At 41.3% G+C, this 19143-nt stretch overlaps 1 protein-coding gene across 1 annotated transcript in view; it reads right to left on the bottom strand.

The window, feature by feature from the left end:
• Positions 1 to 422: 422 nt before the first annotated feature.
• Positions 423 to 19143, bottom strand: part of LOC104511791 (transcription factor CP2-like protein 1) — a gene marked incomplete at its 5' end in the record, with an annotated part of 27854 nt that continues 9133 nt past the window's right edge. Inside the window, 13 exons of the mRNA XM_010154537.1 lie at positions 423 to 774; positions 1212 to 1263; positions 3381 to 3523; positions 4514 to 4614; positions 5290 to 5380; positions 6264 to 6357; positions 6454 to 6502; positions 7920 to 8011; positions 9718 to 9828; positions 10730 to 10882; positions 11468 to 11574; positions 11844 to 11949; positions 13556 to 13632. Of these exons, the coding sequence (XP_010152839.1) occupies positions 737 to 774; positions 1212 to 1263; positions 3381 to 3523; positions 4514 to 4614; positions 5290 to 5380; positions 6264 to 6357; positions 6454 to 6502; positions 7920 to 8011; positions 9718 to 9828; positions 10730 to 10882; positions 11468 to 11574; positions 11844 to 11949; positions 13556 to 13632 (1214 nt within the window). The remainder of the gene's footprint in view (positions 775 to 1211; positions 1264 to 3380; positions 3524 to 4513; positions 4615 to 5289; positions 5381 to 6263; positions 6358 to 6453; positions 6503 to 7919; positions 8012 to 9717; positions 9829 to 10729; positions 10883 to 11467; positions 11575 to 11843; positions 11950 to 13555; positions 13633 to 19143) is intronic.

Genomic DNA, 19143 nt, shown 5'->3' with positions numbered 1-19143 from the left:
AGATATAATATGGTACTGAACTGCTTGCCTCAGGTTGTCTGCCCTCCCTTGAACCCCCAAAATTGTTCTGTTGGACGGGTATTACAGAAGCTCTATCAGGAGGGACCAAGGTCTCTGGGCTTTGAGCACATCTAGAGGGGGAAAGCAGCCAAGTGCAGGCTTCCAGGGTTGATGCTCTGGGTGAGGACTGGGCACCAAATCCATCCCCTGCATTTCCCAATCTGGTTTTGGATTTAGCCCCAACCTTCCACCTCAAAGAGAGTAAAAGAGGAGCCCCAGGGAGCCTATGTCCATCAGCAACAGGGTGTGTGTTGAAAGCAAGGGAGCACACAGAACAGTGAATAAATCAGTTCACCTAACCATGAGGGGTCTAGAGAATTGGGTTTTGTTTATCTTTCACTTCCCTTTAGTAAAAGGCAGATGTTTTTAAGTAATAAGCAGAAACCCTTAACAATTTTTAAGACCAAAGAGGAAGAGAGGGAGGAAGAAACATGTACAAGCTTTGAGGATGCTCTCAGCTCCAGCTTAAAAAAAAAAAAAACAAACAAACAAAAACAAAACCACACACCACCAAAAATGTATATCTGTAAAAGTAAGTTTTTCTTTAGGCTGTTTGGTAAATCATAGTTCATAGGAGCACTTTATCCAGAAGGTTCTTCATGTTTCCAGTCTAGGTTGTAGCAATCTCAGTGAGGCACTAAATTTTAGGCTGTTAAAGTCTTTCTGTGCAGCACGGTCATTTTAAAATGATGTGGTAGCCATCATTGCTTTCAGCTGTAACAAAGAAATGCAAAGCATTTTTTCATTGCTTTTAGAAAACACCACAGATACAGAGCTCCACATTTCCTTCTTAGTTTGCAATAGTTTGTACTCTTGTTCCCCAACCCATTCATGAAAAATAATATTGAGCATCTAGGTTAAAGCATTTATATAAAAAATATAACATACTAACTGTCATTTTCCTAGAAGGTTTTCTGCTCATTTATGTCAGTGGTATCAATTGATTTACGAAAGTTTTACAACAGTTCAACTTGAAAAAAGCATGGAACAATCAGTTTATCATAGTGTCAGCTGATGCAACACCTTGGCTTACGCTAAATTCAATTACTTATCTTTTCAGGCTAACAGCACCGAGTTTGTGATAATGTTTAATGCAATTGAAAGGAGAAATTAACTTTAGAACTAGGTGTAATAGCAGCAGCAATACATACCTTTTAATGTGCTGATAACAAAACAAGATTCATCTTGGAAGTTTTGCACCATCTGAGGGGCAGAAGGAAAAAAAGCCCACCAAAATATTTTTTAGCAATTGATTCAAGTTTCTTTCAGTGCCAGTACAGGATTTAGAGGAGACTTATTGAGCAACATTCAGTGTCTAGTCCTACACAGTCCTGAGTAACCCTGCCCATGAGATTATTAAACTACATGACTGATTAATTAAGGTCCTTGCAGCTGCTAATGCATTTAAGAGAAGCTTATACTGAAGTGCATGCCTGGAACTGATCTGGCTTGTTCAACATTTTACCATCCCCTTTGTGGGTCTTGATCCTGCAAGTTCTTACACCATTCCGGTTAGTCTATTAAAGACCATGCTCTTAATTGCCTTCAATGAAGCTATACTAGTTTAGAGCAGATGAAGACAGCCCCTCTCCTAAAATCTAGCTATGGTAATACACACACACACAGACACATTTAGCTGAACCATGAAGCTTCATTGAGTTTACATGAGCATCTGGATAATATCTAGAAGTGATCAGCCCTGAGAAACAGACCCTTTGCTGAATAAAGGAATCTTGTTACTATAAAGCCATCTCAGCAACATCCACCTGGTTATTTTGACCAGACATTAGTAGAGATGCTGTGCTTGCAGGAATCATTTATTTGTTTGTATTTTGTCAAGGCACAGGAATCTTAATGAAACTACAATGAGAGGCAAAGCAGGTCATGGTAAGCAAGATTAGTCTTTAAAGCTGTTTGAGTTATTAATGAGAAATAACTAGATTTTCAGAACACGCACAGGTTCTAGTGAGGTCCCTAACTAAAAAGGTGAGTTGAGAGATTCAGCTGACTTCAGATCCAACCTGAAATGCTCATTTAAGCTTCACGCTTAGTCATTCCTCCCATCTTAGAGTAGCTGTGTGTGACAGAGGAGGTGATTTATCTTCAAGGAGGTGTCTCATGCAGTCAGAGTAGATGCTGGACACCTAACCTCAGAGAGGAGGTAACCAGAACCTCTCTGATCAGATCAGAAAATCCAGCTTAAAGATGGATCAGATCAGAAAATCCAGCTTAAAGGCAAAAGCCTTCCCCTAGCTATCAAATATCATTCAAGAAGAGCACTTTCCAGCTGTAAGCTCTCACACCAAATATCCTTTTCAACTTCGTCTATTATATCTATTCTCTTTTGGGTTTAACATCCACCCCCTGCTCCCGCAAATCAAACTTCACTGGCCAGTCTGTGTGTCTGTGCCTAATGATGCATGAAGTACATTCATAGAGTGCCTTACTGTTGCCACTATAGTACTAGAACAAGAAAAAATTATTAAAAAAAGCAATAGACGTTGTTAATAATTGACTTAAATAAATACTTAAAGCATTATACCCAAGTTGGTTCAGGCAATTCCCCTACCAAGAGCTGCCTCCAAGCACTTTACATCCATAAAGCATCAAGGTTTCAGATTTAATCAGGCTGAAATAGCAGGGAGACTTTAGGAATAAGCATTACAGCCTTCAATTTAGGCTCCAGTTGAGACCTATGCTCTGCTTCATTTGTTTTAACAATGTTTCTTATAAATGAAGCTCCTTAAGTGATTCTGGTGCATGAATGAGTAAGTAATTTAGTGGAGGGAGAGAGGAAGAAGGGCAACTCTCTATTAACCTGCAAGTTAATGGAATGGACTAAATTAAGCCATCATATAATGGGACACAAACAGCTAGCAGAGGTCCACAAAATTATAGTGTGCACTTACACAGCACTGACTCTGACTCAGTGGCTGTAATAACTGGCCAAGGTGTAAGACAAACTGCCCTAAAATTTTCAAACTTGCCTTTTTCAGGAAATTTTCCTATTCAATTTTAAAAGTTCTCACTTTATATCCTCACTTCAAAATATTTTTAAAGAGCCAACATGAAAAGGAAATGACCATTTTTGGTGTTTGTTTTGTTTTCAAAACAACTTATTTTATAAAGCAACAATCTTAAATCCACGCCAAAATCAACGGTATGCATGAATGATTTGCTTTAAGTATTTGCTTTAACTTTTTAGGATTAGTAACCTTGCAAAGCTTCCTTGAAGATTCATTCCATAATTTAAAGTCATTCTAACTTGAAGAAGTCTGACAACTGTTACAGCTCTGGCAGAGTTTTCATTAACCCCTCACCTCATTGCTCACTAATACATGGATCCCTGTGGGTCCCTGCCGATAGATTCGATTTATCTGCTGTGGAGAAATGCTGTACAAGTTGGCAATCTTCTCAATTAATTCCAGCGTGGTCAATTCTTCCAAAAAGATTGCATGATATACTGCAACAAGTTGAAAGTAATTAGAGAATTACAGAGTAATTCTAGAATAGCAACTACACCCAGCAATAACACCAAGATGCTCAGTATCAATAACCAAATGCACTGAAGATCAACGTTCAGACCTTGACAGGAGATAAAAAAAGCTTAGTACCTTTAAAGCAGCTTGATGGTTTGTAGAAGAATGCCCAGTATTTGGATGCAGCAGGAAAATAATGCACTTTTGCCCAGAGGAAAACACAGGGACTAATAATATGTATCATGGGGCACTAAAAAATCCCTCTCATAAAGATATTAACATTTTTGGATAATCTACTTTTACTGATTTTGACATTTTAAAGTAGATCCAATTCAACAGTAAAACAATGATATGATGTTACTCAAAAGTAGTATTAGATGCTATCACGCTGATCCTAATGGTACAAACTAAAGACTACAGTGTACCAAATAACTGTGGACGACAGTATTATTTTTTAATTCCAATCCAAATGGTAGAAACAACCAGGTAGAAAACCTGCACTTGGTTAATACGATGTGTAAGAACTAAGGACAATCTCTATTCTCATTTTGATTGCACATCATGTCATGAGGAATAGCTAAGAGCAGTGGGTCCCCAAAATCTTTGAACTTCCAAGAATTCAAACCTCACTTTAAGACATGTCAACATTCCATTTCCCATAATATTTTCAAACAGGCCATAATCTAAAGCAAATTCCAGATGGGAATGTAGTTTTTAATGCTATTGTCCCTATTAAGAACTGAATAGAGACTTTGCAGTGGCATTCTGCAAATAGCTTGTAAGTTGGGTCTGTTCCCAGGCAGAGAGTATCAGCTGGAATCGGTAACCCTGACACTAACCAAGGTGTCAGAACTGGGATAAACAGAACCCTCTTTAAAGAGGCAGGACACCAAGCTGTCCCACGTAGGAGCTCCAGCAGAAAGACACATTCTCACCAGCTAAATGCTTTACAAAGTCCACATATAAAAACTTACCACAAAGACTGCCATCTCCATTTTCTCGTTTTTGGTGGAGATGGGACCTGTTCTGCTCTGGTTCTTGACAGACATAAATTGTCATCTTGGGCCTTACATTTCTATGGATTATTAAAAAACAGTAGTGAGTTATTTAGTATATCTAAAATCGTTCCAGTCAGCTAGCGTACACCGAGAGATGGAATCATTCAAGCTGTGCATAAATAACCAACTAAAGGACAGTCTTGATGCTGGTGACTAGATCTCTTAGGATGTCTAGCAAGACCTCCCTGGGAGGTGGTGGTACTGTGTAGAGCACCTTAATCTCTTCAGGGTCAGATAAGAATAAACGATGTTCAGCACTTGCCAAGCAGCTCATCACACCTTCCTTTACTGATTTGAATCCTGCTCAGCTGGAGGATTTATGTTATTGCCATGTAAGTAATTTTAAGAGTCATTTGAGGCTCCAGAGGTGGGTTAATTGGTTTGGTTTTTGGTACCTGTGATGGAAATGCAACACAGGGTATTGTAGGCTGTCTCTCACATAAAGTGGATGGAACCTATCAACTGGTAGCAAATAAACCACTGGAAATCCACATTATGCTGCTTCATTTCAGCAACATTTCTGAGCTGTGCTTCAATTTGAATACCATTGTGATCTTCAGCTTCTGAGATGACCTCTCTGAAGTGTTAAAAGGAGGTCTAAATGCTACAGCTCCAGGATTAATTTCTAGTTAACACTGTAATTATCAAAGGATGCTGCCATAACAAAAAAATAGGAAGGAAGACGTACAAACCTTCCTTTGATTGCATTAAAGAGCCGAATTCCATCAGCAGGCCCACAGATTTGAACAAAATCTTCTTTGGACATCTTCAGTAAGTCAGCACCTACATATTTCAAATTGAGGGTTTTTTTCAGAAGTTAAGCAAATCTTAGCTTCCAAATTGTGTATGGGCAGCAGGAAAGGGCAGGGGGGAAAATCCATAAAGCTAAATCAGACAGATTTGCCTAGAGAAGTTGCAAATTCTGAGAGGTGTACACTACAAATCAATCATTGTGAAACAGAGAGCTAGAAGCTGCCAAAAGAGCACTGGTGCACTGGAAGATACTGTAGACAACTCAGAGACAGGCTAGATATTTGACGTTGGCCATTAAATGGCCCAATTATCTCTAACTGCCATGTTCACCAGGTTATTTAATCATGTTGCAAATTAGAGAGGCTCCTCAAGGTTTCAACATCTTTAACAATTCCCTCTTCCACCACCTTACTGCTGCATACAACTACCTAATGGGAGGGTACAGTGAAGACAGAGCTGCAGATGGAGCCAGACTTGTCAAATGTGCGCAGGGACAGTAATGAGAGGCAGCAGACAGAAGATGGAAGATGGGAAACACTGATTAGGTATAAGGTAAAAATTTTTCACTGTGAAAATAGTCAAGTATTTGAGGGTCCTCAGAAAGACTGTGGAATTTCCAACCTTGGAGATACTCAAATGCAACTGCACAAAGCCCTGGACTTGCTTCAGGCAGGGGGCTTGCACCTAATGAACTCAAGAAGTCCCTTTTGGCCCAACTTACTCTCATCCATCTTTACTTACTCTATATTTCTACAAACTGTTTTGGCAAATGCTAACTAATCTAAGAACAAAAGAACTGCACTGGATCAGACCAGTCATCCATCGACAGTGGCCAGCAGCAGATGCTATTGAGATGAAGCACGAGCTGCACTTTCAAAAGAGAATAAAGACAAAATGGACTGTTTAAACTCACCTGAAAAACTTGAGAAGAGTCTACAGAATGGAGAGAACCTATTACGATGAAGCCACTGCTGGGCATCTTGAATAGATGCAGAAGGAAGGAGATGCTACATTGCAAAAAGAATAAGAAGGTCTTGAAATGAACTGTTCACCAGTGTCCTAAAAAAGAAAAGCACCACATTAACATGATCTCAAGTACTTACATCATTGCTGGGAGGCAGGAGCTCCACTTGGTGGGTTGGAGAACTGTTGCTAAAAAAAATTATATTAAGTTGGAAGAGAAAAACAACAATTATTTTAAATTTTACATTGCAGTGTCCATCCTCTTCCCCATCTTCTATTTGACTCAACTGTCACAAGTTACATACCAACTTGGTGTTTTTCTCTATCAGATTTTAAAAAGGTGTCCAAAATACGGACCAAGAAACAAACCAAAAAAAAAAAATCTTCTTGAGCCTTTTGTTGGTCAGTTGAGGTCCTACTCAACACTGAGAGAAAAACTCAGTTTACTGACCTCATTCAAGCTTTTCCATATGGGTGACTCACTAATGTGACACCATCTAAGCAAGGAATTTGTGACCTACAGTGTGGCTGATCTCAAAATTTCTATGAGCCAGAAATCCCCTAACTAAATCCACTGTCTAATAATGATTATTCAGAAAAATTGAATAAAGGACCTTATAATTCAACCCCAGTGTTATATTAAACATAGTAAATTGCAATTTTATTATATTACACAAAACCACATTTCTACTAAACCCTCCCAAAAAATAGACAGGACTTCAACACATCAAGGATTTTCCCAGAGTCAGTAATCTACCACTGTTCAAAATGCTCAACAGATCTCTCTACTCACAACAATTTTTGTCATTTCAGTGTTTGTCCTTATGCATAGATTGAGGTTGCTCATCAAAAATCTGTGATACAACACTGTTTAATAAGCTGTGCAAAAGGCTACAAGGCTGGAGAGTCCAAGAGGAAGAAAAGAAAGGACTACACCAAATTCCTGGGAAAAAGTATGTTGCAGGGAGGATGCAGAAGTACTGAGGGATCCTGCTGTATATTTCCATCATAAGCTATCATCTTGGGTGTTTCAGGACCACTAAAACTGTTTCTTTATGACAGCTGTATTAATGAATTAAACATGCCTCCTGATAGTCCTTGGTTCTGGAATGGCTTCTCAAAATCCAGGCTGTTTTGGCCCAGACAGGATTTCTCTCCATCCCATTCAACTGGGAATTCAGCACCCCAAACAACCTCAAGACAGAAAGGAAGGAAGAAATGCCAGCACTGAAGAGGTGCTGAAGGCTGAGAGCTCCTAACACTCTTGTCAGCGGATACTGGTAATTGCAGGTACAGGGCATGGTGTGTTCTCTGTCCTCCACAGAAGAGTAAGAGAGGACATTCATGGCAGGAATTGACCTGGTTCTCCTCTGATGCTCGTCTCCCAGCCACCACATAAGCAGCAGACATACAAACAGTACTCTGTGTTACAGGGAATTCCTGGACGGAAGGTCTTAAAAGGCTTTGTGGGAAATATTTTCCCCTTTCTACAAAGGGTGGTCATTGACCTCTTCTTCCAGGGTATGAAATGCAAGTACACACAAAACACACACACACACAAAGGCTACCATATCAACAGGAAAGGAATCATTTATTTATTACATACCCATCTCCAAGGTTGAAACTGTTGGGAGAACTGTTGTAGCTTGGAGACGGAGCATTGTTCATTTGATAAGGCACATCTGGCCAGGGAGAGCACTGTTGGAAGAAAGGCAGCGGGGATACTTTCATAAGGATGGAAATAAAGGATTCGATTCTCCTCTCATACCACATTCATGCTGTTGCCACGCCACTAACTTCAGCTCATCGCTCCTGCTGGGAGGAGGAGACGGGCCATGGATTTTCTACGCTGCTCTCCAAGCAGGCTGTCAGGGGGCCAGATTGATTCCAGTTGTGCATTCCTCATTTCTCCCATTTCACAAAGCCTGTCCCCAAATAACATTGGGCCAAAGTGTGCACAGCTGTAAGTCAGAGCAACGCCAGTAAGTCAACTCAGACTGAAGGCAGCAATGATACAGATATACCCCTGGTCCCAATTATAAATCCCTAATTAAATCCAGACAAGAGTGACAAATATGCTCCAGTGGCATTGCTTCAGGTTTATACCAGTGAAAGAGCAGAATTTGAACCAGACTGTTAAAACCTCTGGCTACTAGTTGAAGAGCTCAAGTTATAAATGGGCATTACATGGACAAAATTTTAGACAGACAGACAGAAAGCTACCAAATAGTCTTCACAAATATAGGTCAAACTCCATACTCCATTACTGTTAAGCCAGAATAAGCCAGCTAGAAATGGTGACTCTGTTACGAATTTACACCACTGAAATCAGTGGGAGAAATCTAGCCCTGTGGAACCCCCTGTAATCAAGAGCTCAAGAAAATGCTCTGTAGTATCCTTGTTTGCAATGATAAAAAGAAGACAAGCGTAGCTTTGGAGTTTTATCATCTCCACAAATACAGCACTGGCAAATATTTAACTCTTTAGCAACCCACATTTCCCCGTGAAGTATGTCAAAGTGCTCACACGAAGAGTTTGAGATCTGCCAACTCAGCAGAACTACATCAGTGTATGCAAGAGCTTCATTCACAACCACCATGTTCAATTAGGAGACATGCTGGTTGCTCCTGGCAACGCGAGGAAAATTGAGTGGGAGGGACTGGATCTCACAAACAGGAAGTTTATTTAAATTAAGAAAACCCCCTCATTTTCAGAAGTCCAGCAAGCCACTTCAGAAAGACAAGAACTAAAGCAAATGACAAAACATTCCCATAGGGAGATGGAGCAGCACTTTTAAACCATTGTCTTGAGTCCTGTTGCTTAGTAATTCTGCAGCCTGGAGTAAGCTTATATGTACATCTTAGTAATGGCAGGGAGGGGTAGAAACACATATATCTCTATACCAGATGCACCGGAATATAATACATCCAAGATATTCCTAGAGTACAAGCCAGAATCTTCTGAGATCCAGTATGTAATATTGGCCACATAGGAACATTCACAAAAGAACAGATTAATAATTTAATCAGACAGCCTATTCATCTGTTCAAGAGCCCCATCTCCAAAATGAGCTTTTGCCAGACAGTTCTGAAGGAAATACCTCATGCCACTGCCACCTAAGTGCCATGACAAGTGCCCAGGAGCACAGCAGAAGATAGAGAAAATGTTTCTTTTAAAGCTAGGCTGTTAAGGGTTCATTTATACGCTGAAACATAAGAAATTTTAGTATCTTTTATACATTTCAACAGTGAGAGACCTTTTATAATTTCACTTGGAGCTCAATTTTAGTCAGATTTGGGCATAAGAATCTCCACAAGACAATTTCCAAGACTGTTAGACTATATTTTCTCTCAAATCTATCTCCCAACATACTGAAGTAGCACAATGTGTCTAAAACACTTTACCTCTGTGAGAATAGTTGTCTCATAGGAAGGCTGGTACTTCTCCTTCTCTTGGGTGGTCTTCTTCTCCATTTTCTCCCTGTCAGTCTTCTGTTTTCTGTCTGCTCCTTTAGGCTATAAGCACAAGTACAAGCTTTCCCTTATGCCAAGTATTACAAATTTATAGACAGAGGCCAACAGATTTTTTTTCTTCTAATCTGTTCACAAAAGTCTCCTTAAGATTTATGGAGACTCTACATATGGAACAAGATCAGATCTGCATTTTCTAAACAAAAAAAACCCAAGTCAAGCATTTCTACTGTCTCTGTAACATCCCTTATTAATGCCTATTGCACTTCCAAAATAGTCTGACAACAGTTCTGAGATCTGATACCAGCTATTTCAGACCGTGAGCCCCATGAGTTGGGCACATCAACTGGCATTTGTACCATCTCCCCAGGAATAGGGAAGACCCTGCTCACAGGAGCAAAGCTGGAGCAGCAGATCCTTTGAGAAAATGGGGCTACGAAGAGCCTGTTGTTAAGTGGCTACAGGTCTGCCACGCCCACATTAGGACCTTCAGAGATGTTTCCTCTCTGAATCTTTCTCTCCTCCAGGTAGCATGGAGAGGAACTCTGCTGCAAGCAGAGGGTATAGCCAGGTATATCCAAGATATACTCTCATTGCTCATGGAGGACCGAATCAAAGAAACTGGAGATGCCACGTCTTGATTGCCTAGGAGCACCACACCACGGTGGCTATCCTAAATATCTCAGTATTTGTATAGTGTTCAAGGCACAATGGACTGGCATAAGTCTTGGTGCAGCATCTGGGTCATCTGAATTTAACTAGAATTGCTACGTAGTCCAGTGTTCATGTCACTTTGTGTGCAAGAGTCCTGTTTAAGATCTTAAGCATACTCAGTTAAAAATCTGTTCTTTTACTCCACAGTTTGCAACGCCCCTACACAATTTAAAATCTGTGCGTGTACTTGTGTCTTAACCTAGTTGATGACAAAGCCAAAACTACCTCATACCTTGAACACTTTGATCTGGCAGCTTGCAGAATGCAAGTGGTCTGTGTATTCACCATTTTCATTCTGCTTAAAGGTGTCGATTTGCACCCGGAAGGGCACCCCTTTCTCTCCTCCATGTTTCCGTGGAGTAAATTCTGTGCTGATGCAATGTACCTGGCAAAACAAAAGCTGTGCTCATCTCTGGAGACAGTTGGAAACTGTGCAAAACTGCATTTCAGATTTTGCCTGAACATGAGGTTTCAGCTCCTCCTGCGAAACTAAGAGAAGCAGAAGAGTTCATATGTTTTCATTTCTGTTCCTCAGGATAAAACAATTAGATGAACAAGCAGCCCAGGAAGAAACAGGGCATCAGGAAAAGCATCCTTTGACTTAAGTAAATCCCACATACAGATTAAAAACAGATAGTTGGTACGTTGGATGAGAAACACTCATGAAAGAGGAAAGCAAGTGAAACTAACAGGTTGTGAACGGTTTCCCCCAAACAAAACCCATGCATAGAAAGCAACTACTTTTTTTTTTTTTTTTTAAGAAAATCCTAGCTGTAGCAGGTAGTACACCAAAGCTAGCAAGTTTAGCAAGTATCCTACAACTTAATTATACATCATTGTCACTTAATTATACATGATTGTCACATTAGCATCTTTCTCTCTTCTTCATGTCCCTGCTACCTGAAGTCTCCAGGTCTTTATAAGAAACGCCACCATTGCATTTACCACAGGAATATCACTTCTCTCTTACCTGAATGAATGCCGAAGCTCTCTTTGACGGATCCCAAAGAAATTCAACAGTGTTCAGCTGTGTTGGGCTGGCCCTGGGATCCAAGATACCAACTGACAGCGGAATATCTGTAGAAGAAAACCCCTAAAATTTTAAAAATATTAAATTGAAGAAGAGAAAGCATTTCCATACAATTACAAGATGCATGTGAAAAGCCAATCCACCAATGATTATCTATTTGGGATCTATAGCAATAGATCTCGTTCCCGCCCAAAGACATACAGGATTCCTCAGAGACTAGGATATGAAAAAAAAATAAACACATGCAAACATTCCATGCATCATTCAGCATCTCACTTCAAAACAATGCGCAGGAACCATAATGCAATAGTCTCACCTATATCAAGGATGCGGTCCCCAGGCCGACTCCACCTCCAGCCCTCGAGCTGCTGATGCTCTGTATACTGCAGGCGTCGATCGTGGAAAACTACACGAATTATGCTCTGTTGAGAAAAGGTAGAAAGGTGAACAACATGCTCCAGATGCCCTTCTCTTGAGATGACTTTGGTTTTCCAGCGTAGAAGCAAAAGCTGATCTGTTATGTTTCTCATCCCCATTCACAAGGAGAGTAGAGGGTCCACCTAAGAGACCCATCACCATGTTCATCAGATTCCTAAGCAACCCCTGAGCGAGAGAGCAACACACTTTCCTCTTCACAGGGCATGTCTACACTGCATAACGCAGCCCTGTATCACTTTCTGGGATTCGGTCTGGAAGCACTATAGCAATATACACCTAGTCTTAGGTGACATGCCATGTAAACATCACTATACTGCCTCCACACCCAAAATGTCTCACATGGGGGTAATATTTAATGTGTCTGTACCATAACCCAACCCCAGTACATCCCACTCTGATTAGCAAATGTGAAAGCCAACTCACCTGTCCCTGCACCAGTGGAGCTGACATGCCCAGACACCTTGTCAGTGGGAATTAAACTTAATTCTAGCCATTAACATCCAGTCATTAGACATGCCTCAGTGTAGTTAAACAAGTGTAGAATAAGAAAGCTTCTGTAACAGAAGAATTTTCACCTCTGGTCTGCAGTGGTGCAGCCACGGCAATAACTGGAGTAAAATGGCTGGAATAAGGGCAATCCCCAGGGCAGACAAGTACAAAGTACTCCTGAGTAACATACCCTTTTGTATATTCAGAGTACCACACTTGCATGAGTTAATGACCCCTTACATCCCAGTTTCTCAAATCCATGCTCCTGCTGGGGGACTTCTGTATCAAATGAGTGAGCAATTTTTACCAATGAACCTGAGAAATGCCCAAGTCAAACCCTAGCTCCAAGAAGCAAGCAAGCCACACTGGGAACACCTGCAAAATTGGAATCCCAATCTACATGCTTCCTGAAGTGGGCCAAAAGACAAATAAGGAACTGCCTAAACTTGGACAACATGTGAAATCCATATTGGAATCCAAATTTTGCAACTAGTCCCCACTTCTCAAAAGAAATCCTGAGGCAGAATAGCCAAGAATTAGGGAGAGGAAGGCTTGAAGGTTTGATCCAGAACCAAGGTCCAGACCAAAGTTTTTTAATTTGAACTCTTTTGGAATGGGGGAAGAAACAACAAAAAAAAATCCCCCAAGCCAAACCACCAAGTTTGGTATGTTCACAATTATGCCCATTACCAAAGTACACTGGAGCTATGCAGAACCTGCATGGCAGAAGGGATGTAAACACCAGGGTCCTCCATCTGACATGTAAGAACCCAGGCGTGTTGCTGGGCTTAAGAAGGGAGACAAGTCTGCCTCTCAGCAGTTTTGACCATGTTCACCTCTGAACTTTGGGATTCCCCCGAACCCAACATTCACAGTGAAACTCTGGGGTCATGATCACAAACGTTATATAGGTACCCCTGAAGCCCTGTAAAGCCAAGCTGCATAGTCCCGTGAAACTAGCACTCAACAGCTCCATCAGCCTTGCTCCCATTAAAAACAATGGCAAGGTGTTTTCCATTGTCTCAGTGTGAGGAAGGTCAGGCCCTTCATTAGAGGCTGTATGTAGTAGCAGGAAGAAAAGAAATCTATATTTCTCCTTACCTTCACATATTTTGTGTTTAAATCTTGAAACTCTCCCAATTTCCTATTCTCAAGTAGACGGATTTCATAAGACTGACCTAGAGTTTAAGGAAACATTTCCAAGGTGTTTAATATGTTGTAGCAATGAGAGTCATGCTGGCATTTACGTGGCTAATAAAGCATACGTTTGATCAGGGAAAGCTCATTTTTGGTAACATAATGCATTTGCCCCAGTAATCGAGTAGGCACTAATCGAGTAGGCACTAAAGCACAGCAGAAATCCGAGGGGAAGGTTTGTCTTTTGGCATCTTAAAAACTCTCAGTTAGGGCATGATGGATCATAGTCTGTCTCCTGGGGCTGCTACAGTTTTCTGGTCACCCTTCAGAAAGTCACCAAGGCGGTCGAGGCAGTTGTCCCCCAGTGTCACGTGGCTGTCCCTTCAGCTGAAGCAATGGTTGTGGGAAGAGCTGCTGGCACAACAGGCCTAGGCAATATTCCTTGGAGGATAGCAACTCGGGCAAAATCTCGCCTTCTTCAGGGAAGAGTCAGGCCTGTAAGGTGTTTCAGTGAACCAGGAATACAAGATTTCTTCCATAAGGCCGTGAACGTGGCTGTCCAGGGCACAAATACTCCTTCAGACATGCACGTGGAAGCAGCAGTGAGTACTACAGCATGTGCAAGGACCCATTCCGGCAAAGTAATTCATGCTTCAGCACCACCACCACTCTCAGCATAAGGAATTTAGCCAGTTCAGTAGAATTTGGCTAACTGGTTTATGAAATAACATCTCCCTCCAAGGCTGATAGCAAAGGAGACTGATGTCTCAGTACCTCACGCACAAATGGCCAGAACAGTACAACAGCCCATTGTACAGGACCAACTCCTTACAATAAGCCTAACAGCCAGTACAGAGGAAGGACAGAATCATTAGGATTAATGGAGCGTATACCTTACAGCTAGTTTTTCTTGTTCATCTTGCTATCCTCCCTTTTACTGAAAAAATGTGCAGAGTATGACAAGGCAGGCACCAAGAGGAGATCAGTTTGGGTTTTCTGGCTCAACCAGTATTTCCGCAGAACTGGCCCTGCAGAAAACTGCAAAGCAGATATATCTCCCTCTAAGCAGTTGCTACCAGCAGACACAGAAAATGCTACATTTCTGTATCTAGAAACACAAGACTTATGACAGTGGATGTGTCAGAAGGGCACTGGGTTTCAGGCAGATTCCCTTTTAGGAATCGCAGCTCTTCCAGTTGCCCATGTGAGTACAGACCATATCACTAGAGCACAGGGACAATTGTGCTTTGTCAGCTGGCTGAAGAGGGAAAAAAAACAAAACACAAAACAAAAGGACAGGAGAGGCCATATTGAAGCCCTAACTGTTTGCACAACACTCCTACTGATATCAACAGGAGTTCTGCAAACAGGAAATGACCCTTGAATCCAGCAAGTGGCTTAGGACATGGGGAGAGGGGAGAATAAACCATATGAAGTACCAAATCAAGCACTGGAAACATGCACAGAACTTTACCCATCTCTTTGCATATAAGTAAATGGAAAATTACAATAGTGACCTTCCCTTGAAGACTGCTGTACAACAAAAGTGGATTTCATAAATCAGTCCTAAAAGGGAGGTCTTCCACACTTTAACTCGAGACTTTCTAGTGTGCCCACTGATACATGTTGATATTGTTCACTTGGCAGTTTTTAGAAATATGTACATATCTCCCCACACAATACTATTGCATGAGCATAAAAAGATCAGGCTCAGGTCCACAAAACTGATTTTTTTCTCACTGAATCATTTAGGATGGAAAAGACCCTTAAGATGATTGAGTCTAATCATTAACCTAGTGCTACCAAGTCCACCACTAAACCATATCCCTAAGCATCACAACTGTTGTACCATGTACCGGTGTGTATGTTGTACCTGTGTATCTATCTGGTATGAAGTACTTGGCTGCTCAAGGACTCAGTTCAGGGATAGATTTCACCAGCTATAAAATTATACAGTTCATTGCCTCAAATAAATCTACACATCCAAACATCTCTTACAGTTTATTCCCTTTCAAATATGAGGCTAACTAATCATTACAGAAAATTAACTTAGAATTTGAGACCATGAGCATACCAGAGACAGTAAAATACATCTATGACTGTACTCAGATAGGGTAACAGGTACGGAGAAATTAAGTGGCATGAGCTGTGTTATAGAGGAAGGCAATGGTAGAACCAGAAGCACCACCAGCCATTCAGCAAGTACCTCAGGAGTAAGCAGGTTTTTGGGACACCATTATGCCCTGATACACCCCTACTTTTTGGTCAGCCTGATTTGCTTATATGTAGTTCCAACGAGACAAAACAAAATAATGGGCATAAAAACACTGGCCATGTTCCTTTCAAACTAGCATCAAGCACTCAAAAATCCTGCAGCATGCATCTTCCAGCCACTTGCAAGGGATAGGAACAGCGCAACCCAACAGTGCACATCTCCTGATGGGAGTGATTCAGCTTGGATGGAGTCAGAAATAGACCGTCCACTGGTAAAAAAGAAATTGTACTGGAGACAGAGTTAATATTAAACGGAAAGCCAAAGAGGAAATAAAATGCTTTGATGAAAGATATATGGGTCATCTGATGTAAGCCCGGGAACTCGGTTTACGCCATGAAAAACCTCAATCAAAATGGTATTTTATGCTAACTGCTTTCCCCTTGACCCCTGAATGTTTAACTCCAGTTACTACACAGAACTGTTATCAAAACAAGACTGCTCCCAGCCAAGCTTCAGAAAACATGCAGTTTATTTCCTTCTCTGTGGAACTCAGTGAGAATTTAGTCCTAATTCCTCACAACTCCTTTATATAGTAATGTTTTTGTATTGATTTTAAAAAATTCATTCTCTCTACAACGTATTCCAGCAAATACATTGCTTTGTGGCTAATGGTACCCATAACTCATTGGTATAGCATGGACAGCATTCAGACACTTGTATTTTTATAGCACCAAACTGCTTGGATTAGATTTTTTCCTTGAAAAATACCTTCCAAACCTTGCTTACCTTATGTTTTCCACCACCACTATCAGCAAAACTCCTGATGTGATGAACTCCAATCTCAGTCCTGCAATTACAACAATTGCCGGGGGGCGGTGGGTGGGAAACTAAAGGATCCATATTTGGATGTTGGGAAACAAGATCCCTTTGAAAATAAAACGAATAATAGTGACCTAACCTGAAGAAAGCTGAATCCCCCCTGGTGACAAAGAGGGCAAAGAAGTCGCTCAAGGCTGTCGTACATAGATCCTCTATGGATCCTGCATCACTGACTCACCAGCACTCACAGGCATAGACTGACAATTTTCTGCTAAAACTAAATCAGTGACAGATCATTCTTACTCAGGTATCTAAATCTGTAAATAAATGTGGCTGCAAGCGTAACTAAAACAAACTGTATTCCCAGTTCCCAACCGTATTGCCAGCAGAGCTTGCTGCAAGCCTTCTTCCCTACCTCGGGCAGAGAACAGAACGGTAATAAAGATTCAGAAAACCACATTAAATTCCTGAGATGCAATTTGTCTCCCAGCTTCACTGAAAGCTTCAGGGGCACCAATAAAAACCTGGGTGGGTGATGATACACTGTAATTTGTATTTTGAACAGACATTCCCTGAGCAACAGCAAATTTATGCAATCTCCTCGTAGGCTAGAGTTTGAGCAACTCTGCTTTACAAACAAGAGTAGTATCTAGCGAAGTAGTAACCACCCAGGTCCAGAGAGTTCTTGTTTGGTGATTCATAAAGCCATTGCACCTATCTTAAAGAGGATTTATAGACTGTTTACTTTCTGAACTTTTATTGTCTTTGGTAATTAACGCACATTAAATGCAGGCATGACCACTTAGTTTGGGGACAAAAGAACTGAAAGCCAACAATCTGCTATGGATGAAAAATAATTTAGTTTAACACGGGAACACTTTCACACGCTCAAATGTACAAGCTATAACGGCTTAACTGATTTCCACTGCTGGAATTTAGTCAGCCATCAGGAATTTTAGGTAATTTCTGATTGTTAAAGATTATCATTATTTCAAGTTCAAAGTGACATTTTGTTCAAAGATTATTTGCTGCACAGTGACAATAGCCTGCTTGCTTCTCCTTGTTTTGGCGTAACGTTTCAAGGGTCATTTGCACTATGCATTTTGTGGTTTTCTGCGCGATACACCGATATGATACACTAATTTCCAATTAGGATGCTGATATTCCAGACCAATATGACTCAGGCCTTGATTAATCTAGCCAAGCAGTCTGCTTGCCTTTCCAGCAATTAATTAAACCCTAACCTTAGACTAAGCAATATCTCCGACAAAAGTCTGTGGAAAGAAAAAAACAACTGAGTCGTCTTTCTCAGAATGGAGCTACACAGCACTAGACAGAACCAGCCTGGAAACTGTTTGATTATTAAGCCAAGCCGGCCAATAAAAATTCCATTTAGCAACTTTATATGGACATCCTAAACAGTGCACAGATAAAGGCAAAGGAATGCTGACAGTCAAATGCAGCATGCAGAATGGGGGAGTGGGGGTTTAGAAAGTGTTTATCCTCCCAAACTGAAGCACATCCAGCAGGCAGGAGGATCACCTTTGAAACAGCCAAATGCAACTATTCTGGGCATCAGGCACACACAGATTTTTCTGACAAAAAAGATTAATTAACTTCCAGTGTAAACAGGCAAGAGTGACAGAGCTGGCATCTGAACTTGCTTGCTTGATGGCCCACACCTTGTTAGCCAGACAAAAGCAAAAATAATACAGCATAATACTTGCTGAAGTGTCCCATGTACGGACATTCTGCAGGACAAGGAGCAAGGGCAGAATCCACCCTCCCTAGGCTACAAACGGCAGTGGATATTCTGCAGTTGCTTACTGCAGCCTCACGACAAGATGCTGTAGGAGATGTTTATTCAGTGGATATTATGAATTCACCAGCTACACAATAGGCCACCCTGAAAGCTCCCACTATGCTAGGAACATGGAAATCGTGAAAGGGAGGACCAACTGTGGGCCAGGAAATGCAAAAGGAACACAAGAGTTATCCTGTCACGGCAGGCCCATCTTGCTCCACACCTCATCTTCAACACAGCCCCAGTTCTAAGCACCCAGGGATGCAGCAGGGTGGATACAGCCCTTCCCTAGCCATAACTTCCAGGTTTCTGGCATTCAATGTCCAGACTGCATCCATATCAAGCTGCCAGTCATGACCAATGCTCGCAACTCCTCTGTTTTGTGGTTTCCTTCTGAACTTGCTTATATTGTGGCAGTAAGAACCACAATATGCCTTGCTTTTGAATTCACAGCCTTGCCCTTCACCTGCCCCTTGCCTGCTTCCCTTTGCAGCAAAGCTACCTTAACACCATTGTGTTTTGGTACTCAGATGAGTCCAATACAGAGGATACCTGCCCTATTTGCTGCTACCACCAGTGCAGCAAGACTACAGGAACACAGTTCAACTACTCGTCTACTACCGTGCCATAGAGCTGCACCGTCATCGTGTCTCTTCCTAAGTTTTTCCTCCTTTTACAGTCCACCCCCAACTCAGTGGGGTTTCTTTGTCCCCT

This window comes from Eurypyga helias, unplaced genomic scaffold (genome assembly GCF_000690775.1).
Source record: "Eurypyga helias isolate BGI_N326 unplaced genomic scaffold, ASM69077v1 scaffold24276, whole genome shotgun sequence".
In the NCBI taxonomy this organism is placed as follows: Eukaryota; Metazoa; Chordata; class Aves; order Eurypygiformes; family Eurypygidae; genus Eurypyga; species Eurypyga helias.
Note: the sequence above shows the minus strand (reverse complement) of the source record. Positions and strands in the feature narration are given on the sequence as shown.